Source organism: Drosophila serrata, unplaced genomic scaffold (assembly GCF_035046125.1).
Source record: "Drosophila serrata isolate PLE 108 unplaced genomic scaffold, ASM3504612v1 contig_30, whole genome shotgun sequence".
Classification (NCBI taxonomy): domain Eukaryota; kingdom Metazoa; phylum Arthropoda; class Insecta; order Diptera; family Drosophilidae; genus Drosophila; species Drosophila serrata.
In genome coordinates this window covers 789,415-817,118 of record NW_028256928.1, presented here as the reverse complement: position 1 = coordinate 817,118, position 27,704 = coordinate 789,415, and the positions used below count along the sequence as shown (strand labels likewise).

Sequence of the window (27,704 nt, the reverse complement as noted above, 5' to 3'; positions counted from 1 at the left end):
CCTTTATCCTTTTCCTTTCCGCACGCCACACTCACACATATTTGTATGCACGCAAGGAAGTTGATTATTAAGTGCGTTCGCGAGTTGCTCCTCTTAATGCCTCTCGCTGCATTCCCGGGCTTTTGTGAAGTCCTGGCTGCTTCCCGTCGTTGTCGTTGTTGTTGTTGTTGTGTCTGTCCTGTATCCGCACGTGCGAGTGAGAATGTCGGCAAATTTCTTTATTGCGCTTTTATTTATCTGTCGGTGCCAGTTTCAGCATCGTTTACCGTTTCAATTTATCGACTCCATCTGACGAGGATGCAGGTGCTTCGTGTATCTGTATCCTTCTTTTGTGCATGTGCGCGTGTGTTGGCCGCAATAACCAGGAAACAATCCACATGGAATGGTAAGTGCACTTGCAGGACTCACATGGAAACCATATTCACAATCAATCCGTAAATGGTTAAAAATATTCATAGCGTTTGGAAAACATTGACATTTATTAGTGGAGAAAGAAAGGACACACACTCGTTTAGGGAAAGATTAACAAGAGGGTCATGGAAATATCTGGGTGATTGAGATAAAGGAAAAAAGGAATAATGCATATAAAGAAATATTTTAGTATATTTTTATATTTTCATCTTGCGGGTCAGGGAAGTATTAAAAAGAACACCGGAAATTGAGAAAACAAAATTCGCAGCAAGTGGGCGCCAAAAAATAGGCAATACTTTTTGCTTCGTCTTTTCAGTAGCTTGTGGTTCAGTATAAGCGTAAAGTTAAGAGTTATATTTTATTTGAAAATATTTCAAAAATTTAAACCAAACAAGGCTTTTTACAACAATTAAGAAATATTTAATTTATTTAATAGCAACTTGAAATGTTTTAATCTAATACATTCAATGGGTGTTAAAAGAAAAAAATTCCTACATAACGTTTTATTTTATTACCTTACTTTATTCTTAAATAATAATGCAATTTATGTGTAATGGGTTGATGTAATATTTTCACAAAATTCTCATATGTGCCTTTCGAATTCCCTTTAAAATTAGAATAATAAAAATTAGATGGCGTCTATCGATTGCCTTAAAATAAAGTTAGACTAGGCTTAAACCAAAAATTAAGACAAAATTTAAATGGCTAAAAAGCTCCGCCTGAAGTCTATGTCACAGGAGTTGCGATACCGACCAATTTTGCGGCTGCTCATTTGGCGAAATCTGCGCATGGCCTCATGAATCTCCGGGACACTAATGGGCTTCACCACCTCCATGCCCCGTCCCTGGGTGACCTCGGGGCACACATGCATCATGGCTGGACTGCCGCCGGCGGAGGTAACCCGGCTGTATGGCTCTGTAGCGCGGTTGTCCGAATTCAGACGCGTCAGAATCGAGTAATCAACGATAGCGGCAATAGTCTCGTGCGCCAAATAGGCCAGGATGTTCATGGTGGGCGTGGGGATACGCAGGTCAGCGGGTAGATCGAGAAAGCGGCGAAACTTATTCTTGATCTTCTCACCATGTCGGCAGTAGAAGGAAGTCTTGCGCGCCTCGTTAAACTCCAGGTACTGCTGACCCGTTAGGATCTGCGAGATTCGATCGGCGCGAAACAGGCGTCGCATGCGGTCCTCGTCATGCAGCTCGTGCACATCTATGGCTAGTTCCTCGTCTTCCTCCTGCTGTTCCAGATCGTCCATGAAATCCTGGGGCCGGCCTGTCCGAATGCTGAGGAACTTCTTCAGAATTCTCATGTCCTTCAGGTGCTTTCTCATGCGTGCAATCTTCACCGGATGGTTGCGCATGAGGAACTCGAAGTCCGCCTGCGAGGGGCACGGATTCTGCTTGCGCCGCATGGCCACCAGGGAGGCCTCGTTAAAGATGCCGCGCAGCTGCTGCTGCAGGATCTGCTCTACCAGCTTGACGCTAGCCGTGCGCGGCTGATCGCTGTCACCGAAGCTGCGCATGATGTCGGCGATCTCCGTTAGCAGAGAGACGGGCGCGTCATCCGCTATCTGAACATTGGCAACGTTGCCGCTGGCGGAGCCACTTCCTCCACTCTGTGGTGGTATGTTTACATGCTGCTGGGCTGGATTCGTTGGTATGCTTCCACTTTGCAGCAGGATGACCTGGCGCTGGACGTGAATCGGTTTGATGTCCTCCGGTGTCTGCAGTTGCGGCGTGCTGGGCGCCGAGGGCGTAGTGGGTCCGATCATTATTGGCGGCGACGCCAAGTCGCTGGCCCCAATGCACACCGAATTTTGTCGCATGACGCGCTTGGCATTGTAATTCATCTTATTTACAAACAAATCACTTCTTGGGATCCCGACAGCTGATGCAAGAGTACAGACACCTCTTTGTTTTGAAGATGGACCACCGCGGAACTTATCGATACCCGCCATATTTTCGATTGACCGCAACCTTATAATTAAGTTGTAATATATATTATTGTAATATTATTATTATTTAATAATTTCCATAATCATGAAATTTCTGCATCTACTCTTCTAAAATACATCTTAATATCTTCATATAATTATTGATGGTTTTGGTATTTGCGTGAACTATCGCTTAACGCACCTTCTGGCTATCGCTTATGCTTAAGATATCGGCTTATTCTTCTCCGCTCTAATATGCACACCACCATTTTTGTTTGGACAATGAAGTCGGTGAAAAAGTAATTAAATACTGGTAAAAGACAGCTAAACGGCAGCAACCCAATCGCCCCAAGATGTTCAATGGCATGGTGAGAACCATCCGCGACAGCGTGGTGGGCACCTATCCGTCCTGCCATGTCAACGCACGGCTGGAGGAGCGCAGGGCCAAGCAACGGGCGATGCGACAGGAGCGCAGGCGAAAACCGGACAAGCCCGATGACTTCGTCACCTACGAAGACTCGGGCAGCGACGAGGAGACGCCCCAGCAGCAGGAGGAGGTGCTGAACACGTCTTACAATCTTTGTGACTACCTGCGCAGCAGGGAGAGCTCCCTGCGGGATGTGAGTATACCTGGTATTTTAAGTCGGGTCTCATTCATTGCTTACATTTGAACTTTACTCTGTGTCTTCCCTGTAGCGCCGCAGCGTGAACGTGGAGTACACTAGCCGCTATGTCCTCACCCATGACATGCTGCGCGAGACGCAGATCAGTCTGGGCTACATAAACAAGGTCTTCTGTTCAAAGTGGCTGAGCAGCCGACAGGTGGTGTTCGGAACCAAGTGCAATAAGCTGCTCGTATACGACGTCAACATGCGGCGAGTGGACGCCATTCCCACCCTTTCCAACAGCCGGGCGAATCACCCAGAGGTGCAGGGCGGTCTACATGCCATTGAGCTGTCGCCCAGCCGATCCTTCCTCGCCACCGGGGCGCGAAACTCCTCCGACATTGCCGTGTACCGTCTTCCTACTCTGGACCCTGTGTGTGTGGGCGAGAGCGGGCACCGTGACCTGATCATGGGCATGTGTTGGCTTGACGACCAGTTCCTGGTATCCGGATCGAAAGATTCGCGGATGGCTCTGTGGCGCATCAATGAGGACCACATGGAGTTCCCGGATGGGGGTGAGGAGGCGTGTCCCACCTTTGCCACGATACACCCGCTCAGCGTCAAAGAAGTTCGCACTGCCCAGAGGGTAAGCTTACTTGCACATCTTATAGATTCATATTAATACTCTGATTGTCTACAGATACGTTCCCTCTGCTTTAACAAAGAGTTCAAGGAAATAGCAGCCCTCTCTCTCAATGGCTACATTCACATCTTCAATGCAGAGACCTTCAAACAGACACTTTCCCGTAAGCTTCCCAACTGCCAGGATAATGTTAGCATAGCCTACCACAGCGACGGCCTCTACGCCGTGGGCTGCCGTTCCTATACCATCCTACTGGACGCTCGTACGCTGCAAACTATTAAGAAGATCACGTCTCGGTACAGCGGATGCGGAATAAGAGCAACCTCCTTCGAGGGTAACCTCCTGACAGTAGGAACAGGACTGGGAATGCTGCTGTTCTATGACATCCGCGCCGGAAAGTATCTGGAGAGTAGTGTTAACGCCTCCCGCACAGTTGCCCTCAAGTGCAGTAAAGGTATTGTGGTAAGTTGTGAGCTAACAAATCATTAAAATAAATTGAACTCACGCGCATGTTTTATTCCAGTACCCCGAAGACGAAATGGACGGCTTCCAGCAGGTGAAATACGTTCCCGCCATCTACACGCACTGTTACGACAGCACAAGGATGCGACTCTTTGCAGCCGGGGGACCACTTCCAGCCACGCTGGTGGGTAACTATGCAGGCGTTTGGCAATAAATCAGAGCAGCAAGGAATGCGACCCAGGCTCACACAACTGATTAGTTTTTAAGTGATTCTTCGAATCTAGTGATCATGATTTTTGCCCATTCTTTCTTTATTTCCCCTCCCCTTTTTTTCAAGCTTTCAAAATCCGAGATTTGGATTGTTCTCCTTTTTTTAAGCTCAAATGTTCTTGCTTGTTTTACTTGATTTCTCAGTTTTAATTTAATCGATTTTATGTTAGGTTAAATATTATTAAGTTTGTATATTGCACGTAGACAGTATACACCACTTAGTAAATCTAAATGTAAATTCATAATTATCGATCCTATTTATATATAGCTCATATATATATAGTACATACAATACAAGTAAAGGAAACTAAGTTATAGACAACACTAGCATTGATTAATAGTCTGATCTAAATATGGTAATAGAATTTCAAATTAAAGAAACCATTGAAAATTATCTTCCTTTTTTTTAAATACAAAATAAAGGTGTATATTGCTCAGAGAGTACTGTATAGGGCGCTCAACTCGGAGAATATCAACAAATGCCACAAGTGTGTACAAAGTACGGTGTGCCCAACAGCAACGGACAATTTCAAAATACATTAATACAAAAAGGAAATTTTACAAGATTTACATAATGCATCCACATGTTAAAACATCTAATACCCAAATATTATGCATTTATCTCTATGATGACGACAATCAGTTATTGTTATTGGATCCGCCGCCTCCTCCGCTCCACGCGGTCAGGAATCCCGTCCAGCCTCGACTGGTGCCATCTGAGGAAACTAAAAGAGAAACATTTGAGCGGAATCCAAAATAATCTCAGTAAACACTACCTTTCTGACCCTTTGCCACACAGTTCAGCATCTCCATCTCGTTGCGACTCAATCGGAGAATGGTATTCAGGACGGGGACCAAGCGTTGACGTTCATCCGCATTGTTAAGGGTAAGGAACTGCAATAAGTGGAAAGTTTTCGATTTATTTCGAATCTTATAGATGGATAAGTTAACTCACCTTTAAGAAAACGTTCTTCAAATACTCCGAATTATGCATATGCTGTTCCCGTTCCTCTGAACGCTCTTGGCGGCGCAGTTCCTCCTTAAGCATATCATTCATTTGGGTTAGTTTGGCCAGATCCTGTTCGTTCTCTGCCAAAAGGGAAGTCAAGTGCTTGACGCGGCTTTCCTGAATTACCAACCGTTCCTTGGTGGCCTGGAATTGGGCAATTGGGACGGCAAATTCTCCGCTTGCGGTCAAGTCCGCTTCATCGTCCTCCTGCTGAGAGACGCTGCGGCCAAAGTTAGATATGGTAGTCACTGTGTCACTGGTTATTTGGTTCATGGAAGTGTTGAGGAGCTCATCAAGAGGCATAAAGTCGTGTGATCGTCTCGAGGCAGTGGATATTTTTCGCTGGGCTGCCAGTTGGGCCAGGGAGATATCAGCTCCAGCAACGCCATCCAAATTCGTTTCGTGGTCCATGAGCAAGAAGTCAATCTTGGCCTGCTCCGGACTGGGCTCACCACTTACGGCGGATGTGTTGCTGCGCTGGGAGACGTTGAGCTGCTGCTTCTGCTGGGACTCTTCCACCTTTTGCTGCATCTGCTTTAATTGCTCCTGATAACCAGCGTCTAGTTTATCGATTTCCTGGCGATGTTGCTGCATAAGGTCGTGCTCGAACTGCAGCTGGCGCTGATTGTCCAGTGTCAGCAGATCGTTCTTCTGGCGCAATTCGTCCACTAGTGCCAGCAGCTCCTTGCTACGCTTCTGAAGCTCAGCATTGTCCTGCTGCAGTGCCTCGAGCTGGCCGTCCAACTGGGCAAGGCGTTCAGCTCTTCCTTCGTTGCTGACCCGCAGTTTACTTTCGCTCTCCCTCAGGGCGCTCAACTCATCCTCCAGCTCCTGCTCTTTGGTGCCCTTATTTTGGTTCTTTCGCAGAACCGCTTGCGCCTTTAACTTGTATTCCGTGTACTCCATTTGCAGATCCTCATGGGCTCGCTCTGCGTTTCGAACTGCCAGCTTAAGCTGCTTTTCGCTTGCCAATTGCGCCTCCAGCTCCTCGGTTCGACTGGTCAGCAGGTCGGTGGACTTGTTTAGCCGGCTCTCGTACTGCTGGGCGCTTTCCGCCAGCTGCAGACGTAATTGATCCGCTTCCGCCTTGGCCTTTTCTACACTCTGCTCCAAATCCTTGTTCTTGGTGAGTGCCTGCTGCTTGCTGTGAACGGCGTCCTTGACCTGTACCTGCATGCGATCGATCTGCTCTTTTAACTGTTGGGAATGCGTAGCTTCTCCGTTTTTGGCCTCCTCCAAAATGGCAATTTCCTTCCGCAGCTGGATAATGGTGTTTTCTTTGCTAGATAACGATTCTCGTACCGTTTCCAACTCGCTTGACTTAGCTGTCAACTTGGCACTGACATCCGCCAGAGATTTCTCGGCTGCTTCGATCTCAAGATTCAGCACACTCGAGTTCTTCGTCTTCTCCTTTGATTTGAGCTTTTGGTTCTCAGCGCGCGCCGCGTTCAGGTCCTGCTGCAGTTGCGCCTGGGCCAATTTCAGGGCCTCCTGATTGATGGCTCCACTCTCATCCATCTCCTTAAGTTGCTGTGTCTGCTCCTGCAGCTTCTTTTTCAGTTTCGCAGCCAGGGCCCTGAGTTTGTGGTATTTCTCCTCGTAGCCTTCGTCCACTTCTCGTAGGCGACTCACTTCCTCGGCCCGTGATATCGTCGATGTGGACAGTACATCACTTTGAGCATCGGCATTAGCCTGCTCTAGTTCGTCAACCCTGCTCTGGAGTTGCTCTATTATCTGTAACTTATCCAGCGTCGCCTGCTGACTCCCGGACAATTGAGCCTCTAGTTCTTGCTGCCGCTTAACCTGTGCTTCGTGCTGCTCCTGAAGGCGGGAGATGGCATCGCCACGTCCCTTTAACGCCTCGTTCAGCTCACGCATTTCGGCCAGCAACTCGGAATGCTCCTGCTCTTTGAGGTGGAAGCGCGTGAGCAAGTCCTCGTTGTGTTGACGCAATTCTATGCAGATGGCCTCCAGATCCTGCAGCTGAATCTGTTGATTACTGCGCTCCTTTTCGATGACTTGGACGAGGCCTTGCATTTGGGAGAGTTTGGCCTGGAAGACGGCCACATTTAGGTTGTTGGAATGATTTTCGTTCTTCTGCTGCTGCCTCGTTACGACGGCCAAGTGCTCCTTGTCCGCTCTCTGCTGTTCTTTTACGACTCCTGCCAGCTTTTCAATGGTACTTAATCTGTCCCAAAGACGTTGTACATCGAGATTGCTGCGCTGGTGCTCCTGTGACTGCTTAATCGTTTTGGACAGGCGCTCGAGGTCTTTGATTCTGAGCAGCAGTTTCTTACGATCTAGGGCATATTCGTCATTGCGACGATTACTTTCCGCTTTTTCGGTGTCCTGCTTCAGCTGCTCATTCTCGGCCTGCAGAGAAGACATCTTGCCACACAGGAGCTGGGAAGCCCTGATGATCTCCGCCTGCCACTTGGAGACGGAGGCGGCGTACTCGTGCTGTGTCTCTAGTAGCACGCACTTGCACTCCTTCAGATTCTTAAGCTTGCGGTGAACGTCGATGAAGCGATCCTTTAAGGAGTTGAACTTTTTGCGCTGCTCGAAGTTGAGCTCCTTCATGCTCTGATACTTCTTCTGCATAAGTGTTGACTCCTCGTTTACCGTGACTAGTTGCTCTCGGAGGCGAGAGTTCTCTGCCTCCGCTTCCTTGATTTTGGCAATGTCTACCTCCAGCAGTTCCAAGTTCTTTCGCTGTTCATTGCCCAGGGCATTGACCTGCTGCATCGCCTTCTCCATGCGGTCCACGTCGGCCAAAAGGTCATCGTTTTCGTCACTCAGTCGCCCGAGCTGCCGCTTCAGGCTCTCATTTTCGATCTCGAATTGCTCTAGCCGGTCGCTATCCTCCTTGGTCTTTCGCTTCAGGGTGTTAACTTGCTCGGTGAGGATCAGGTTCTTCTCCGTGAACTCCTGGACCATTTCCTGCATGGCTGGAAGGCTGCTCTGCTTTTCCGCCGCCCGCTTTAGGGCTTCCTTCAGCAGGCGGTTCTCCTCGGTCAGTTCTGGAAGTGGAACGACGTGGTCAATCGTAGCTTCTGGAAGTTTCTCTTCTCCACTCACCATCCTTGGCCTGCTTGGCCTTCTTGGCTATGTTAAGCAAGCCCTTGTATTTGGTGATGATTTCATCTTTGCTCAGCGCCTCAATTGGATTCGTATTCTTCTGCAAATGCAAATAACAAGATGAGACGTCATCAACAATTTTAGCGAAATCTCCGCCCTGACCTGTGTTTCTCTCGGTGGTGCGGTCTCCATGTTGATTGCTAACTGCCCCTCCTCGCAGACAGATTTGGTCCTATCATCTATGCCTCAGTTGGAGCAGGTCGCGGCTATTTTTTGTATGCAGCAACAAAAGATGTTGGGGAAATAAATTTGCTTTGGTCCTAAATCAGACTGAAGAAAACACACTATCAGCTGTTAGGGTTGCCAGAGCCAGAAAATTTATTTGTGCACCATGATGAGGTGACGCAATACCGAAAAATGAAAATAAATATATTAATATTAAATATATACACACATAAATTTTAAAACATTACATGACATGACATTACATTACATTTTCAATAATTCTTCCAATTTCCAGATAAATTTATAAATTGTAACATATATAAAACCAAATATTTTATAATATAACAAGAAAGAACGTAAAATTAGGCACACCAAAGTTTGTATAGCCTTGTAGATTATAATAAGATCATTAATAATTAATCAAATATAAATTATATAACTTTATTATTAAAGCAAATTTATTTTTGCACCATGATGAGGTGACGCAAAACCGAAATCTTAAAATAAATAAATAGATATATATAAAATATATATATACGTATAACAAAAAACATTACATGACGTGATTTTACATTACATATTAAATATTTTACCAAATTCCAGATAAATTTATAAATTTTAAAATATAAAAAATCAAATATTTAATAATATAACAAGCAAGAAAGCAAAATTCGACACCTTAAAAGCTTCTATAGCCTTGTAGATTGCAACAGGATCATTAATAATTAATAAAATAAAATATATTTATTTACCATTAAAACGAAGCAAAAACCTCAGCTTTCTCCTATACATGCTATTTGTAATTTCCATTCAACTATCGGTTCTATGGCAGTTGTATGATTTAGTAGTCCGATCCGGCTTATTCCGACTTCTATAGTAAGGAGAATTTGAAATCAAAGAAATATTTAGTGAAAGGTAATATAAGCAATGCTAAAACTTGCTAAATTCATATTAATTAATTAATTACTTTTTGGGCTTGTAAACTATCGAATCAGCCTCTACTATCGATAATGTCTATCGGCGAACGCTCACACCCAGCACTGCACTAGCAAACAATATTTGGCATCACTAATTGTGTCCCTTATCATTTTCTTTTCATCCTTGGAAGTGATGGATTTAAGTGATAATAGCCAACTGGAGGATCAGTATTTCGTTTACAAACATGAGCAGCTGTTCGGCGAAAGCTTCCCGCTGTTCAAGGAGATCCGGAGGATGGGCAAGCTGTGCGATGTCACACTGAAGGTCGGTGGCGAGCAATCACCCCCAGCTCGAATGCAGGCGTTACCATTATCTTGGTGTCTAAATATAAAACGCCATCCGAATTATTGCAGGTTGAAGATCAGACGTTCTCCGCGCACCGCGTCGTGCTGGCGGCCACCATCCCGTACTTCTACGCGATGTTCACCAACAACATGGCTGAGAGCCGGATCAAGGAGATCACCATGAAGGAGAGCGCCATCGAACCGAGCGCTCTGGAGAGCCTCATCAACTATGTGTATAGCGGCCAGGTCCGCATCGACAACCAGAACGTTCAGAGTCTCATGGTGGGCGCGTCGTTCCTGCAGCTGTCCAACGTCCGGGACGCCTGCGCCAGCTTCCTGATCTCCCGCTTCCACCCGCACAACGTTCTGGGCATTCGCACCTTCGCCGACTCGATGATCTGCCGCCAGTTGATCGATGCAGCCGACAAGTACATTGACCAGAACTTCGCCAAAGTCTCCCAGTCAGAGGAATTCCTTTCGCTGGACTGCGACCAGCTCTTGGAGCTTATGCGTCGCGACGAGCTCAACGTTCGCACTGAGGAGGTGATATTTGAAGCCTGTATGAAATGGGTAAAGTACGCGGAGGACAAGCGATCTGAACTGTTTCCCCAGGTGCTGGCCGCAGTGCGTCTGCCCTTGCTTTCGCCGCAGTTCCTGGCGGATCGTGTGGCCCGCGAGGAGCTCATCCGCTCCTCACACCAATGTCGTGATCTTTTGGACGAAGCCAAAGACTTCCATTTGATGCCCGAGCGCCGCGGCCTGCTGCAGAGCTTTCGTACCCGCCAACGCTGTGGCGAGTTCTTCACGGGGCAAATATACGCCGTAGGCGGATTGGCCAGCACCGGGGAGTCTGTGAGCACAGTGGAGATCTACGATCCCCTGACCAAGAAGTGGAAAATGGGCGAACAGATGTCCATGATGAGGTGGGTGTTGCCGTAAATTATCTATACATACATTTATACCCTAATTAATGACCTCATTTACTGATAGATCTCGCGTGGGCGTGGCTGTGTTGGATGGCAAGCTGTACGCATTTGGCGGTTTCAATGGCACCGAACGCCTCTCCACGGTAGAGGTCTATGATCCGCGCAAGAATAAGTGGTCGCAAGGCTGTGCCATGCTGTGCAAGCGCAGCGCAGTGGGTGTGGCCGCCCTAGATGACTGTATCTATGTGTGCGGCGGATACGATGGTGTCACCTCGCTGAACACCGTTGAGGTTTACTACCCCAAGACCAACACATGGAAGACAGTGAGTCAAGGCCTTCTTCCACGAAGTGTGGGAAAATTGATCACTGTTTTATTTCTCTCTGTAGGTTGCTCAAATGATGAAGTACCGTTCTGCTGGCGGAGTAACGCAACTAAATGGCTATGTCTATGCACTCGGCGGCCACGATGGACTGTCGATATTCGATTCTGTGGAGAGATATGACCAGAACGAGGATGCCTGGGTTAAGATGTCGCCGATGCTTAACCGTCGCTGTCGCCTAGGAGTGGCCACTCTGAATGGTAAGATATACGTGTGCGGCGGATACTGCGGCAACTCCTTCCTACGCTCCGTGGAGTGTTACGACCCTCAGACGGATACCTGGAAACTGGTGACGCCCATGAACTGCAAGCGCTCCCGAGTGGCCCTGGCCGCCAACATGGGAAAGCTGTGGGCCATCGGTGGCTATGATGGCGAGTCAAATCTGTCCACTGTCGAGGTGTATGATCCGGAGACCGACAAATGGACCTTTATGCCGCCAATGTGTGCTCACAGTGGCGGTGTGGGGGCTGGTGTTATTCGGATCGAATAACCCGCAAGGGGCCTCTGGCCAAATCCGATACTCTAGCCACTTTCGTAATAGGTAATTTATGTGAATTGAAGCGATATATAGTCTAGAAACGATTGTTGAGTGTAACCTAGCTTTAGCCGCACCGGGCGTCCGCCACGTGGCAGCTCAACTCAGTTTCTTAAGCTCGTTTAGATCTTATAAAAATGTTCATATATTCGTCTCGATCCTTTTAGTGTTTATATCATTCCAGTTATTTAATTTTTTAGCTTCTACGCCTAGCCTTAAATACTCACTAAAATTGTAAACATGTAATCCTTAATTCAATTTAAATCCTTTAAATAAAAACATGTGTATAGCATGTTGGGAGAAATTTCATTTATTGGAGTTTTTTCTTGCCACTGGAAAAGGTCATTCCATTTTGTGTGCAATTTTCTTTAAAAGGTATTAAAATAAGCGCATGTTTTTTCGCTTACCACATTTTTATACTTACTTTTGTCACTTTCAATAACTGGGGATTCGCTCTACGTATAAATCAATTGTGTTTCGACCATCCATATGGGCGGCAAATACGTTTTATTTGCTCAACAATAAATGGCTGGCAAACAACAAAGTATTGAACGACAAAAAGTGGGAAAAGCGACGAGGGCAGGGTCAAAAGTTAATAACTCTGAACTTGAACTAGAACCAGTATAAATTTTATTTAAATTTCAATAAATTCGGAATGCATTACTTAATTAACGTTTCTCAGAGTACGTATGAAGATTTAAAGTCTTATGTTGTTACTGCTTAATGGGGTAGATCTTTAGTACAATCTTTTTTAAAACTTCGTGATTAAATTGCCAGGATGGGTATAAAAATCTACCTGTTTCCAATTATGATTACCGAAAATAAAACCCCAAAACGATTGATCTCCCCTCGCTGTATCTCAGTTGGCAATCCTCCATTGCTCATCCCTCAATAATTCTGTGGGCCACCCTGTCGCGTAGAGTGCAATTTTAAATTGAATTTGCACCACCTGCTCAATGGAGGGGAGCCAAAGGAATTCGCAGTGCAACAGGTGGTACGACCGCAACCGAAAATAGACGCAATCGAAAACAAAACCAATTTGCTGTCTATCACTGGCCCATAAAATGTCATCCGCTGTTGCAAAAGGGCCATAATCCAATCAAACGGACACTTAACCGCCTGCCATATTCCGCAGTTATCAGAACTCGTGCTGGAGCTGGAGTTCCAGTGACAGATAGGACCTTATCTGGTCCTGTTACCCATTCGCAGCCGCAACGCGGCTATTTACACAAGCGAGAAGGCTTTGCGGCGGTCTTATTTGATTTCGATAATCAAATCACAAATTGCTTGTCTATCGATGGGCAATTTTATTTTAATTAAATGATAATTATGTTTACCAATGGTTGGTTGGAGTAAATATTTAGTTGCGTCACCAACAGGGGGGCTATGGGTCTCTGGCAATGGGAGTTTATGTCAGTTGTTGCCCAATGATTCAGTTATTTGGCAAATCTGTTAATTGCGGTGCCCTGAGCAATTGGCCATTTTCCGCCCCGAAATACATTGCAATTTAAATGCAAATTTTTTCAGAGCTGCGCGTGTACAGTGTAACTTTTACGACGCAAAGGTGCCGCAGCGGACAGGATATGCATACATATATATATTTATCTCGAGGAAGGAGGCAACGATAAAATTATTCCAGCAGGAAGCAGCGGTGCTTCCATGGTTAATTTTAGACCGAAAAATTGGCGTTATAGTGGCAACAAACAGAACAACTACTGGCCCCGGATGTGTGTGTGTGTGTGGGCATCCACTTGGCCTTTGCAAGTGGGTGTTCCGGATGTCTTATCTTGAATGCCACTGCCGCGACCTCGCCTCAAGTGCATTGTTGGTGGCCGGGCAGCTTCAAAAGATTTTCAAGCTCTGGCTTTATTTAACCGTCATTTCTGACACACCGCCTTGTGACGCATTTGCCACAATTTGTGCATACGATTTAAATACATTTATTCATTGATTGAATTATTTAAATTTTAAATGTTTAATGTACAGCTAAGGTAGAAAAAATAAAATCTGTTTTGAGGAATTAACCCTGAAAATTTGCTCTTAACTCACCTAGAAACTGTACAATTTTCAAAATTTAAATAACTGAATTTTATTATTTATATTTTATATTATATGTGAACACATAATCTTTGTAAACATTTTTCAATATTTCGAATACAAACAAAATGGAAATGTTATGTTGAATTATAAAAATGTATTTATTATGTATTTACAAATAGGTGACAAGAATGAAGAAGAATCTATTTATTGTTTATAATTTGAAACTTCATTTAACCCGAATTTATTATTGTTGCGGCTGTGTGTTTGTTTACTGAGGACACTAGTTTTGTTTGCTTAATGGGCTGCACCTGTAAATAATTTTAATTAAAACTTTTTTTTGGACAAATAGCCGGAACAAAACCAACAATGTGCCAGGTAAATCATAAATATTAAAATGTTCGGAAAAAGTCAGAGAGCACGAAAATAAGCAAAATTGAAATTAATTTCGCCAGTTGGCCAGGCAGTTGGCTGCACCGTTGTCCTTTCTGCTAGCTGTTTTCTCCTTCCTCCTCCACGATTATATTGCTTTTTATATTTTTCTTTTTTCGCATTTCGCCTACTTTTTGCATATGTTTTATTCACATATGCAAACAGAATTTCCGTTCAATTCAATTGCTCGTCGAGGAGGCATATTTTTTACTCCGCGCTTTCGGTTTCGGTTGCCCACTGGCATCCCCTCACACACACACAGACACCACAAAGCCCCTGCAGGCCACCCCCACCCCCCTTCGCCAACGCCTCAGTTTCTATTCGACCAATTGTTGATATGCACGAACTCGAGCAAACACACACGCACATGGGCACGAGCACGTTCGGCTTGCCTTCGTGTCCCGCCGCTCGTGCTTCCTGTTTCGGCTTTATCTCCCATCCGCCCGCCATCTTCCTACCTTGCCATCCGCTGCTTTTATAAAGGTCCGTTGCCGCTTCGATCTGTCGCTCAGTTGTTGCATACTTCTCGGCGCGTTCGTCACGCGACTTCCCAGCTAGAAAGAACAGAAAACTAAAACAAAGAACAGTGAAAGTTAGTTTCAAAAACATCAAATTTCCCACATTTGTAAGTGAGACTTTGATTTTATTCATTTCATCTGTCCCTGCATGCATTAAAAAATGTTCGACATGTTTTTTAAATAGCTTTAAGTTATAAAATTGTGTGGCTCTTACAAAATGATCAGAATTTGATGTGTGTTCTGTTTTTTTAAACCGAAAATTCTATGCAAAATATTTATATTTCTTAAAAATATTTTTCTTCATTGAATTTTAACTGGATTTAAAATAGCTAAGTTTTAAATTTAAATTTAACTAATATACATTGTATAACTTATTTGAATGTGCAAAGTGATCGCTTATTGTTATATAGAAGATTTTTTATGTGAGGGTCGTTTTATTAAGTCAACCTCATAAAAAATAACAACAAAATTTATAAACAAAATAAAATAGTTAACTTTAAAATATTACTATACTATTTTATGCTTAAAAAGCCAAAACTATTTCCCCAATTTCAACATGGATTGCTCTTCGTGACATATTTTCTCCTTTGAATATTATAAATGTATAAGAAAGCGGAATACAAAATAATTACCGCTGTTATCACAAAAATATGTCACCATCATAAACAAAAAGAAAAAAGTGCAGTTTTTTAGGATGTTTTTGGCGGATTTATTTAATATTTCTTAACAGATTTTATAGCCCTCCCGATCTCCTGGGGCTTCTCTTTATTAACGTCGCCAAGTTTTTATGACACCAAATTTTACTATTTAACCATTAAATTTCTTGACCAGCTTTCCTTCAATTTAAAGAAGATAAAAAGAGAAATTTTCACTTAATGCTGCTAAATTCCATACTTCCAAAGTGCAGTTTATAATGGGGTCTTTAGGGGATTGCTTGGGAACTACGTGAGGCAGCTGATAATTGTATTGCTCAAAACCCGGGATGAATTAGGTTGACAGTGTGTAAATTTGCCTGATAAGCCGAGCAGATCCTTATTACAATTGGGTGCTAAAAACACACACATAATCAAACTTTTTTGGGACATTTCTCAGGCAACCTGCTTCTTTTGTTTTTTTGTTTTACATCTTTGGGCCCGGCGAGGGCACAAACATTGTTTATGGAGGATGGACGTCATCAATTGACAGCCGGCGGCGAGAGCTAATAAAAAGCAACATCAATGCAGGGAACCAGATTCCGGGAATGGGTATGGCACACATCCGGTGGCCGGGCACGCAACGCCAGCCATTAGGAGAGCACTCGCCCGCAAAGACACTACTGTCCAGGGTCCCGAGTCCGGGGCCTGGAGCCTGGGGGTCCGTGCCACGGATGACATGAGGTGGCGCTTTAAAACTGCCCCTGGGTCTTAACTTGTTTTATGTCAACTCGGACGACAACAGGGCAATTACAGCGTGTGTAGCCAGCAAATACTTGAGTTGCAGCTGCGCCTAAAAGATGCTTTAAAATGTAAGCCACTGCATGTGAGTGTGCCTACCAAGCTTACTAATTAACCCGGCCAACAAGAACAGCAAGAACTGGGGCTGCCGGACTCATTACGGGAACCGGAGATGGCCACGCGGGGAGTGATTCTCCGGCCCGTAGCACTCTGGACCAAAATAGCATCCAAACACACAGGTACAGGGCAGGTGGCTAAAGCACAATTTAAGTGAATATTTTATTACAGGTCTAGGGCAGACTGGGGATAGCTAAAATATTTTGAAAACTATTTAAGTTGGTATAAATATTAAAATGTATTCTAAGGAAGAATTGTTTGTTCGATGATGAGAACATATACAAAACAAAGGCCTTTGCCCTTGAAATATTTATGTCGTAGGGAATACACCATACAAATAAAATACATACATTTTAATTATACAGTAGTTTAGGGCTTAAAGAAAAGACTTTTGTACTATAAATGATTATTCCCTTCCACATTATAAAATTATTTAAATACGGGTTATCCACGAAAGGTTTCTGCAACTGCCGTCTAGTATTCCGAATTATAATTATCAAGACTATACTATGGATTACTTTTGCTTAAAAAATGCTTTAAAACTAGTTTATTTTAGTCTAGTCTTAAATTTGTATCAAAACAAACAAATAACTCAATTAAATATTGAATAGATGTGTATAAAAATAAGTTAATTTTTGAGACACACACTCATCTATAAATCAGGAGTGGCTAAGAGGACTAATCAGCTAAGAAAGTTCCTTGAACTGATTCAGAGAGGGTACCAAATGAAGTCATAAAAAAGTTTGAGCTACCTAAAATTCAACGAACCAAGACGCGACACTTGGCTCGAACCGTGCCTTTGACTGGGATAGAACTCGTCATCAGCGCATTTCTGTAGATTACAATTTCAATCATTTGGGATTAATTTGGCCAAAGCACAAAGGTCACACATGCCCGAGCCTGCCGCTCCACTGCCGTTTCCTTCCCTGTCGCCGTCTCAGCTCCCGGTGCCCCCACATCTTTAATGAGTCTCTTACAAAAGGATAACGAGGCAGACTGTACGCGTCCGCCCCGGGGTCGCTTTAATGCCTCACAAAGAACTTAAACCGCATAAATTTACATTTAGATCTACATTAACGGATGTTGCATGATGTATGGCGATGGATGCACGTGGCTAAAGCCCTCAGTCGTTAGTCCTCTGTCCTGGACTTAAACGGTTCTCGCATTCAAAATGGGGGTATCCCGGAAGTGCAGCTCCAGCGAGGTGGGCGTCTGCTGGTACTCCACCACGACCAAACGATTAGAGCCCACCTTAAGCACCTGTGCCGGCACGTATAGGGTGACCTGTGGCCCCACCAGCGGCCAGTACCGCCCGATATTTTCTCCGTTCACAAAAACAATGCCCTTGCCCCAGCCTGACATGTCCAGATAGGTGTCCGCAAGATCCGACTCCTTCTGAATCTCCATCTGGCCGTGATAGATAGCCGGCCCAGTGCGAAGCATCGTGCGCAGCTTCCGGATTTCTTGGAAACCCATGCGTGCAGCCTCGTTTGACTCGGCTATAAGCTGTTCCAGGTTGTCATACGACTCCAGCGGGAACTGGGTCATATTCCAGTTACTCAGCACTTTCTTGTCCAACCGCACGTCCCGTACGATGCCCTTAAAGTCGTTAAGCTTCCGGCCATAGTTAATCCGTCCCTGGTTCTCTACCAGAATCTGCAGCTTACGTCCGGCACTGACACTTAGCGCAATGTCAAACGCAGGTATCTCCCGGGCCACCAAACCCACGTACTCTCCATCTACGTAGACATAGCCGCGATCCGATACCCCGGCTACATTCAAGATGCTCGGATCACGCTTGAAACTCGGTAACCACGTCTCATATAGCACCAAGCCGGAGTACTGACCCAGAGCCTCGAAGGACTTTGGCGTGGCCGACTGCACGAAGCCCGTGGAAAGTCGCTGCCGTGCTTCCTCAGACAGTAGGGTGCAGCAGCTAGTGAGGCGCACAGTTCCATAGGCTCGCTTGGGCACGGGTCCAGGCACCGGGACTTTGGGCAACGGCAGATAGCGGGCAATGATGCGACGCAGGGCTAGGTACTTAGGTGTGGGATCGCCGGCCTCCGTCATGGGTGCATCATAGTCGTAGCTAGTGATGTCCGCCATATAGTTGCCAGGTCCAATCTCATTGGCACCGGCCGTAAAACCGAAATTGGTTCCGCCGTAAAACATATAAAAGTTGACACTGGCACCACTATCCAGCATATCTCTAAAAGGGACAACAGGAATATAATCGGTAGTTAGTATCTGGAAATATTCATTCATTCATCATTATAAAACTTACTTGAAAGTTTGGGAAATCGATTCCGTGCTGACATTGGCCATCGGTTCTGTCCAATGGGTTAGCCAGCCGGGATAATACTCCGCATTGACCAGCGGACCTTTGGGCTGGAACCGCCTTAGCATGGCCCAAGTAGGCCTGAGATCCTTGGTGGCTCCAAAGTCCATGGTGGCCAGGACACCCTGGATCTTGCCACAGCGCAGTACACTTGGTCCGTCGTTGGTGAAGAGCACCGCCTTACCCTTCACATGGCTCTCGGTCTCGTCGCGCAGCCAGTTGCGGTAGTTGAGATCGCAGGCAAAGTAGGAGCCGTACTCGTTCTCCACCTGAACCATGATGATGGGTCCACCATTTCCATACAGATATGGGGATATCTTGCTGAAGAGCTGCGAGTACCAGATGCGCACCTCACTAAGATAGTCTGATGGAAATATATATGTATATAGGTAGATATTAGTAATTTGAATTGAAGAATGCTTCGCTTTATGGGTTACTTACTGACATCCGCTGTGCGAAGTTGAATCCCCGGGAATTTCTTGAGCAGCCAGTAGGGAAAGCCCCCCATGTCACGTTCTGCACAGATGTAGGGACCCGGCCGGAGAATGACCAGCAGATCCTCCCCCACAGCCAGCCGAATAAAGTGCTCCAGATCGGCTATGCCATTCCAGACATAGACGCCATCGCGGGGATTATGCAGGGACCATTCTACATAGCTGGCATAGTTAGAGGGATTAATTTACCTTTCGGATTTCTTAAACAACTAACAAAAACTCACGTGGTAACTGCATTAAGACCTGCAGCTCTCATGGTCCGCAGATGCCGCTGCCAGGTGCCAGGATGAGCTCGAAAATAGTGAAAGGAGCCTGCTATAAAACGGAAGGGTTCGCCATTCTTTAGGAACCGATCATTTTCGTAGTCGACCGTGAAAGTGCGATTCGCTGCGATACCCGGGATAGCTCCCAGCAGCACGAGAGTTCCCGCCAGGAGTCCTAACCCCAGCTTCATTCTGAAAAAAAAATTCCGGAATGGATTACAAGATTAGGAAAGGTTATAAGTGATTTAAATCCTAAGATACTTATTGAGAGTCTGCTCTATTTAGACTTTTAAATAACGTGTTTTTAGTAGAAATAGTAAAGATTGCCTAAGACAATTCTAAAAGACATTTATTAAAGAACATTGACATTTATAATGCTTAGACCTTTCAATTTTCATTCATAAAGGCATAAAAATTCAGATCCTTTGGCTTTCCAAATTTAAAACCTTAAAAGTAACTTATTTCAATACATTATTTTCTTGATATTAAGTGTATTGAAAGCTTAGCTTTAGTCATAAATATTCTAAAGTTGCATCTGGGATTCAAACATTTCTCTGGATAAGATGGCAATCAATTAATTAATTCGAGAGAGTATTTACATGTTATATAGGTATTATTTTATAATATTGTTGCACACGTTTAAGATCTCTGCGGTTGTTTGTCTCGTAAAATGTGAGTATTTATTATAACTGATATTCAATGCTAATTAGGGCACCAGTTGAGTGATCTCGTGCTCCAATTAAATCAGAACTGAGAGCTGCGCATCATTTCTTTAAGTGGCCAGTCTATTTCCTATTTTCTTCCGACATTTCCTGACATTTGGTCTTAACCCGTTCCGCTTCCTGGGAATTCAATCTAAATCAGCTCGACTGAGTTCATCTCGGCACAGAGCTCGACTCGGTTCTTTTCTTTTATTCAGAACTCGAATACATTTTCTTATGGATTCATTCTTATCGCCACCACGCTTATTTTGTTCTCTTTAACGTCTTCAGGCTAATGCGATTTGACATATGTTTGCTACGTGTGTTTGTGTTGTCTTTTCTTTTTGCTTTTCAATGCGTATTCCCGGGAGATTATTTTAAACTAAGAGTATTTGTCCAGGCATCAGTATGTTATTTTTGTATAAAAAGTATTTATTTAGATGATTCACAGTCCTCTGATGGCTGACCATCAAAATTTGGTGACCATTTTCCGCTTGGAGGAATTTTCTTTTTTTTTTTAACAATATTTATCGTTATTTGTAATTGAAAATGTGGGCACATATTTTAAAGCTTGTCGGTAATTATAAGCCTTGAAATCGATCATTATTGCACCACCTATACAAGAAAAATACAAAGTACATTTCCCAACTGCTGATTACAACTTGTGATTCCCTTCTTGCTATCATTTGATAATTTCCTGAATGATTTAGCCCTGATAAGCTAAGCATAATAATTTCGACATCTCCCTTATATAGGATGTATATTCATATAGTATGCATGTACGGGGAACTTTACAAATGTAAAGTAAAGGCCCCGAAATTGCAATTAACCATTTAATCAAAACATTTCCAATAAAAAACTTCCCCGTTCATTCATATATGTATGTAAAGGGGCCAATTGTTGTTATGCGTAGCAAGAACAAACACATTTTAATACTGATACTGAATCGGAGCGGGATCGGCGACGGGACCGAGGGCATTACATTTTTAAAACATTTGACCCAATTCAATTATTTTGCATACCCCGAAACCCAAACCTATAGGGAATGTAGGTAATGTTTACATACACCCCGCTGTGTTCCCCTTAACATTGCTTTTAAAGTGTCGAGAAAGTTGGTTCTGTCGCGCCCATTGACGAGGAGATTTACGGGATCGAATTTCTTGATACTGCGCTGAGTACTCAGGGCAAACTCACCTCGCTGATAGCTTGACACTAAGTAGAAAAGGTATTTACTTATTGCTTTGATTTAGAGCAGCGACACAAAAACACACGAAGAAGAACAAAAGCGACTGTTAGTGAAAAATTGTAAACGAGGCTGGCGTTCCGCTTCGAATCCGAACTCAAACTGATCGTGCGTTGACCAGAAACCCCGCTTAAGTCCAGAACCGAAGAACGAGGCTGGCAACATGAGGCCAGAATAATTGCACTGTACAATGGGACAATCGACCACTTTTTGTGACAATAAATAATAATTTTTAAGCGGTGGAGCCCAGGCAGTTCATGGATGTCCTATGGCCCACAATCCTTTGTCCCATCAGTATGAGCTGACGCTGATTGTTTTAAAGTGAAAAATAATTATGGTAACACAGGGTTATTCCTTTTGGGTCATTGCTTTATTCCCTTCAGTGTAGAGTTATAGTCTTGGCTTTTCATCATATCATGGAAAAGAGCTTCTTCCCGGTCATCCCTATGCATTCGTCAGGGGATGTAATTAAGGTCGAAGGGTAATCACTATCACCATCACTACACCTATCATCATAGATGTTAACAGCGGGGAGGCCGCGGACCGAATGAGGGGAGCGCGACTGAAGTGCCTGTATTTATAGTCCCCGAGGAAGAGAACAGAGAAAGTGAGAGCGAGAGTGAAGGGGTACCTCAAGAGATGGGCAGAGAGAAAGAGAAACTGAGAGGGAGAAACAGTGAGGGACTGAGAATGTGATAGATTTAAAGAGAGAGGGGGAGATATTTTTGCAGTTTCTTAATTTTTAATGATCGTTTCTGTTGCAGCTATTTGATTTAGTTGTCCGATTTAAATAAAATTAATAATATTAATACATCTAAAAATCTTTTTTTTTAATTGCTTTTGTCAACAAAAACTTTCTTGTTTCTGGCCCATAGTACACTGGCAACATTCGTATTGCAACATGGCGCCGATGTTGCTAGCAGAACTGCAGTTCAAAGAAAGTGTAATTAAGAGAATTCTAAAATCGCAAAAACCATTAAAGTTATCTTTCACCTTTTTTTTTAGTAATTATAGGACACATTTAAATATTTATTAATATTGTTATTATTATCATTGAACAAATGTTTATTATATATTTAAAAGTACGCAATATTCGGTTCTATTTATAATTTATTTGTGAATGGATTTCGAATTAATATGAAATTATTGTACTTTTAAGTTTTCTTCATTTTGAAATTCATTTGTTAATCTGCAAAGTTAACCCTTTTATTTAAAAAATGTTTATTATTTTAAATATAGAGTACTCTTAAAAGAATAACTTTAGCGAATTTATTAAATACTATTATTTTGTTTAAAGCTGACTTTACTGTGGACATGAAAAATCCTAAGATAAGGCTGACTTGGGATCAGTTCCTCTTTAATTTAAAGGCTATCAGTTGAATTTATTTCTGACAAACAGGGTTTTGTCTTTGTATTCCATCAGTTGTTCCCGAAAGATGATCTGGTCAAGAGCATAAGCTCGCAGATCATGGTTACCACTCCTTTACAAATCCTGAGTCCTCAACCAGACTGATATCTGCAAACATTTGACGCCAGAGCAAAACCCCAATTTATATTCCGCCTTTCTCAACTGAGTTGATTGAAAGTAATATACCTTCAGTTCCTTCCGAGAATTTCTCAAGTTGTTTTAGGTTTGAATGATCCGTGTCCTTTAACGGGCCATTAGCATGCCGTAGACACTCAGCCTACATTAATGCAAATTTATTTAAAATATACACGTACGTTCCGGTATTGGTAAAAATTCGGAATTATCTGCATCAGCTGCAGGCCACAAAAAAAGAGAGAGTTGATTCAAAAGTACAGTCACGCCTCATTTTTTATGCATTAACTGTGTGTCCTGGTGTTTGCTTTTGGCCCGAAACTCGGCCTCTTCGTATGCAAAAAGGGTGACAGGGGAATGCAGCCGCGGGCAATTGGCCAAAAAGTGAATTTTCCATGTTGTTTTATTATTAATTTCATACGTTCTCTTCTCTGTTGTTCATTCCGGCTCCGTTCTGTGTGCTCCTCTGTTTTCTGTTTTATATATATTTTTTTTTCCTTTTTTGGGTTACAATCCGGAGGCCTCTATGTGGGCTAATAGTCCTATTTCGCCCGCCCACAACCAGGAAGCCGAGCTAGCACACACAATGTCCTGGCCGAAATGTAAATCCAGACGTAGGCCGCCTTGGCACGTCTTTAATCTCACACGCCTGTCGGCAGTTTAAAGTGTCCTCCGGGATGTGCACACATACATACATACCGGGGAACACACCGGGGAACATGACGGATGGAGGGTGAAGGGTGGCTTACATAGACAATTAGACAACAGACATGGCCAAGTTAACAAGTTAGCCGCATTCCGCACGCCACCGCATTAAAGCTGGGGCTAAAGGAGAACTAACTATCCTCCGGACTAGTCCTAGTTCGGATCCATTGTCCGACTGTCTGCTGTCGGCTTGACGTCCTGTCGACAGGACGTGTTATGACGAGCCGGGGCCAGGTAGCTTGAGAACCGGAAGCTCGGCACATTTGCCGCCTGTTAATTTTGCAGCAGCAAAACTTTAGTGGCATTAGTTGAACACTGCACGGTGGGATAATCAAGAAAAATAAAGAAATTCTGGTTAGATATTGAAGATTTGTTAAAGATCTTTAAGGAATAATAATAAACCATACAATTATTAGAAATCCCTTAAGAGTTTTAAGTGCAACCTTTAGAATTTTCTATGCAACACCTAACCCATTGTAAGCTTAAAGTTCTACCAACTCTGGCTGATACTTTGACATTTTCCATTGGCTTTTCTACTGGTCTATGTGCTTGTATAATTTGGGATTTAAAAAGCAAAACTTTGGGGCATTAGGCACTTAAGCTTCGCTCTAACGCCAAAGAAAACAAAGCAGAAGTCATAACATTGATGATGGGGCTTAAGTACTGGGCAACCTGTTGATTGTGGCGAAGCCAGCATCAATTCAATTCAAATGCATGTCGCTAAGTTCAATTGAATTGCTCCAGCATTTTCCGCCGCCCCCAGCCCACCATCCGCCGTGCAATGTTTGCTTGTTTGCGGTTGACGCCGCCGGTGGCAATCAATTGAATTACATGTTTGTTGTTTCCTGTGCACATCGTTAGACGTCGCCACGGTTGTAACACGAATTGCTCCTGTTTGTAGCCCCTGGCTTTATCAAGGAGTCAGATCCAGCATCACCAGCAACTGATGCAGATGCAGATGCAGCCAGGGGCATATCCATTTGCATGGCAATTTGACTTAACAAGGCGTGGCTCTTACGACAACTCTGCGGCGTAATCATGCATGGCGTCAACTCGTTAAGAATAGCTTCCAGCTATACAAGTTGCACTTGGAAATGAATAGAACTAGAACCTTATTTCAATAGCTTTATGGTTTATAAATCCAATAAGATTAAAATAGGAGCAAGAAACGAATATATATCATATATTAAATATACCTCTTCAGACATTCATCTTAATAATACCTATATTTTATTGTAAGAAACGATACCCTTCCGATAATATCATTTTTTAAAGTGCACAGCTATTCTGTGAAAGCTTTTTTACATAAACTAATTATTCTGCTTTATAGCTCAACTTTACTGTTCATAGATAAAATCTATAAAATCTTAATTTTAATCAAGAAATTCTTGAGTGTAGCCTTCGCCTTGGTACGCCTGGGAACTATAAATTGCAGCAGCAGCAGCAGTCGCTGTTACAGTTTTCCTCGATTGCATCTCGCCAAACGAGCAGCGAAATGTTTGCATATGCATCCTAAAGCCAGCTCAGTTCCATCGCCTTCAACGAAGGAGACTCCTTAACCCATTCCTTAACCCACTCACGCCGCACTCTGGCCCAGAACCCGGCCGCAAAAAAGGTCAAGTAGACGCCGCCGCCGCGAGGCATTTGTGAGTCTAAGTGCACCAAGGCAAATGTATGCAAAACCAAAAAGAAACCAAAACAAACAAAACAGGAAATGAAATGGAAAACATTTTTGGAGGGTTTCCCCCTGATAAGTATGTATGTGTGTTTGCCTCTATTTTCCCTGAGACAGTCAAATGTTGTAAGTTTTAGAGAAAATACTTATTCATGAAATTTTCAATTGAAAATAATCGGAGTGTATAAATGTGAAGAAAAATTATAGCCAAGTAAACATATCAGAAATTGATGTTCCTATAAGTTATACCTTTAAATTATATACAATTTAAGTACAATGCATTCTTTTTTTTTAAGTATGTTACTTATAAACAAATTTATCTCCTAAGATCCATTTAAATTTTTCCGTTTTAGTTTGCTTTTCCAGCATTTTCCTAGAATTTCACTCCCGCCTAAAAGCAGTCAACGTCCAATGCTCAGTCAGAGTGCTTCGATCGCAGTGGCACTGCTGCTGCTGCTCCTGCTGACGGGAACAACGGACGCCGATCTGGAGGCGGAGTCCTCATCCTCCTTCTCCGCCAGCACACAACCGCCTAGAGCCGAGGAGACCCGCCGCGTGGCCAAACGGGCGCCCACCTCCAGCTTTATTGGGATGCGTGGCAAAAAGGACGAGGAGCGGGATAATGCAGAGGGAAACTGGCTAGGAGCTGGGTCCGTACCCGATCCTCTGGACTATGCCGATGAGGATGCGGAAAACTACTACTCCGAGAACGGGCGGCGGCTCAAGAAGGCCCCACTTGCCTTTGTGGGCGTGCGTGGCAAGAAGTTCATCCCGATAAGTGCCCGCCTAACCGACGTCTTGCAGCATCTGGAAGAGGAACGGTTGAGGGAGAATCTGCTGCAAGACTTCCTCGACCGCCTGGTGACGGGTCAGGGCGATGTCAGCAAGCGTGCACCCACCGGATTCACGGGAATGCGGGGCAAGAGACCCTCGTTTCTGGCCAATGATGAGAGCAGTGAAAGCGAGGCAGAGGAGCCCATGGATCTGCTCCAGAAACGGGCACCAGTGAACTCCTTTGTGGGAGTGCGCGGCAAGAAGGATGTGTCGCATCAGCACTACAAGCGAGCTGCTCTGTCAGAGGTAAGTAACAAAAGTATATATTCATTATTTTAAAATTCTGATATTTCCCTTGGATAGTTAACCTTAAGAAAGTAGAAAATCTAATCGCTTTTAGTTCTGGCATAATTTCTTTAAAAAGTCCTACGACATGAGGGGAAAGAAGCAACGCTTCGCCGACTTCAACAGCAAATTTGTGGCGGTGCGTGGCAAGAAGAGTGAGCTGGAGGCGGATGGCATTGGGAACGGGAACTTGGAGAGTCAGCCGCAGTACCTGGTCCATCCTTGGCTCTACCTATGGGGTGATAAGAGGGCGCCTAGTGGCTTTCTGGGCATGCGTGGCAAACGTGAAGGTGAGTTTATATTATGATATTATTAAGTCTTTAATTCTGGTTTAAACATATTCATTACTCATTCAAGTGGTTTAAAGTATTTTAAATAAATTTTTAAATATTTCTTTCAGCTCTCTTAGAGTAGACTTCGCCCCCCAATATGAATGGTCGTGATGGAAGTTCCTCTTAGAGCTACGGAAATAGGAAAATCAAGACAGGATGCAAGCAGGTGATCGATCGATGGAGCAGAGACGGAATCTGGAGAAGGAATACAAAGGGTGTTTTAAATAATCACTGGGCTGGAGATTTTTTGAAACATCAACAAACTTCACACAAAACAAATCCCACGACTTAGTTTCAGCTTAATGTATATTGGAGACTTGCTAATTATGTATTGTATATTGATTGGAATTGAATGAAACTTCAATTAAACTATTTGCATATCTAAGTGTGAACTCTTAATAAAAATTATAAACAACACTAATATAGAACTAATTGAAATGCACAAGGAAAAGGACAAAAAAAAACAAAGAAGAGGAAACACTTATTTATTTTCAAGATGTATATTTATTAAACAACTTTCGTTGTGGTACATCTACGTATACAAGAGATATATGTACACATACATAAATAGCACAAATGAATATTGTAAATAATGTATGGTAAATAATGAATAAATAATTATTTCACAAGTGAAATCAAATACTTAAATTGCTTATAAGTTACTTTTTTATTGAGTGGAAGAGTCAGCTAAAAATATATAAAATTGACATTTTGATAGTTGTATACTCTTTTGAAAACTATCTTAATGGTATGGTAATTATTTGGGCTTATATGATAAATTTAAGGGTAGGTCAACCTGGTTTATGTCTACTACATAAGCTGATATTTATTTAAATAGCATAAACAATAATTTTAATTATCGTTCTTAGAAACTTCCTACCAAAGTGAATGTTCTTTCTTTTAAAGAAACAAATATAAATTATCGACATCAAATGTTCTGCTGACACTTCCCAGAATTTAATTTCATCTACACATGTAGGTACACGCTACAAGTTTGCAAATACAAAACAAAAAA

The 27,704-nt window shown here is 43.4% G+C and overlaps 6 protein-coding genes across 8 annotated transcripts; 3 read left to right on the top strand and 3 right to left on the bottom strand.

The window, feature by feature from the left end:
• Nucleotides 1-808: 808 nt before the first annotated feature.
• On the bottom strand, nt 809-2,349 carry Spt3 (Transcription initiation protein Spt3). Its single transcript, XM_020943043.2, has one exon. It carries the CDS (start codon nt 2,261-2,263, stop codon nt 1,109-1,111), a length of 1,155 nt encoding a protein of 384 aa, XP_020798702.1. The 5' UTR covers nt 2,264-2,349; the 3' UTR covers nt 809-1,108.
• A 222-nt stretch (nt 2,350-2,571) lies between these two features.
• On the top strand, nt 2,572-4,721 carry DCAF12 (DDB1 and CUL4 associated factor 12-like protein). The gene is made up of 4 exons (XM_020943025.2): nt 2,572-2,967; nt 3,044-3,598; nt 3,653-4,057; nt 4,119-4,721. The coding sequence occupies exons 1-4, from the start codon at nt 2,701-2,703 to the stop codon at nt 4,269-4,271; spliced, it is 1,380 nt and encodes a 459-aa protein (XP_020798684.1). The 5' UTR covers nt 2,572-2,700; the 3' UTR covers nt 4,272-4,721.
• On the bottom strand, nt 4,451-8,800 carry GCC185 (GRIP and coiled-coil domain containing 185 kDa). The gene is made up of 5 exons (XM_020943024.2): nt 8,577-8,800; nt 8,415-8,514; nt 5,283-8,356; nt 5,104-5,221; nt 4,451-5,052 (listed from the first exon to the last, which is right to left on the bottom strand). The coding sequence occupies exons 1-5, from the start codon at nt 8,604-8,606 to the stop codon at nt 4,967-4,969; spliced, it is 3,408 nt and encodes a 1,135-aa protein (XP_020798683.2). The 5' UTR covers nt 8,607-8,800; the 3' UTR covers nt 4,451-4,966.
• A 637-nt stretch (nt 8,801-9,437) lies between these two features.
• KLHL18 (Kelch like family member 18) lies at nt 9,438-12,051 on the top strand. Of its 2 annotated transcripts, XM_020943018.2 has the most exons (5): nt 9,438-9,554; nt 9,635-9,881; nt 9,971-10,824; nt 10,892-11,150; nt 11,215-12,051. In XM_020943018.2, exons 2-5 carry the CDS (start codon nt 9,750-9,752, stop codon nt 11,695-11,697), a joined length of 1,728 nt encoding a protein of 575 aa, XP_020798677.1. In that variant the 5' UTR covers nt 9,438-9,554; nt 9,635-9,749; the 3' UTR covers nt 11,698-12,051. The 2 variants fall into 2 exon arrangements, with proteins under 2 accessions (XP_020798677.1, XP_086689224.1); XM_086833098.1 differs by lacking the exon at nt 9,438-9,554 and having other exon boundaries at nt 9,570-9,881.
• A 2,317-nt stretch (nt 12,052-14,368) lies between these two features.
• Nucleotides 14,369-27,329, top strand: Tk (Tachykinin). Of its 2 annotated transcripts, none has more exons than XM_020942985.2 (4): nt 14,369-14,836; nt 25,592-26,318; nt 26,413-26,647; nt 26,758-27,329. In XM_020942985.2, the coding sequence occupies exons 2-4, from the start codon at nt 25,650-25,652 to the stop codon at nt 26,769-26,771; spliced, it is 918 nt and encodes a 305-aa protein (XP_020798644.2). In that variant the 5' UTR covers nt 14,369-14,836; nt 25,592-25,649; the 3' UTR covers nt 26,772-27,329. The 2 variants fall into 2 exon arrangements, with proteins under 2 accessions (XP_020798644.2, XP_020798646.2); XM_020942987.2 differs by having other exon boundaries at nt 14,666-14,836; nt 26,437-26,647.
• On the bottom strand, nt 17,253-20,268 carry Ect3 (Ectoderm-expressed 3). Its single transcript, XM_020942984.2, has 4 exons — nt 19,336-20,268; nt 19,059-19,273; nt 18,564-18,981; nt 17,253-18,488 (listed from the first exon to the last, which is right to left on the bottom strand). Exons 1-4 carry the CDS (start codon nt 19,563-19,565, stop codon nt 17,429-17,431), a joined length of 1,923 nt encoding a protein of 640 aa, XP_020798643.2. The 5' UTR covers nt 19,566-20,268; the 3' UTR covers nt 17,253-17,428.
• Nucleotides 27,330-27,704: the final 375 nt, after the last annotated feature.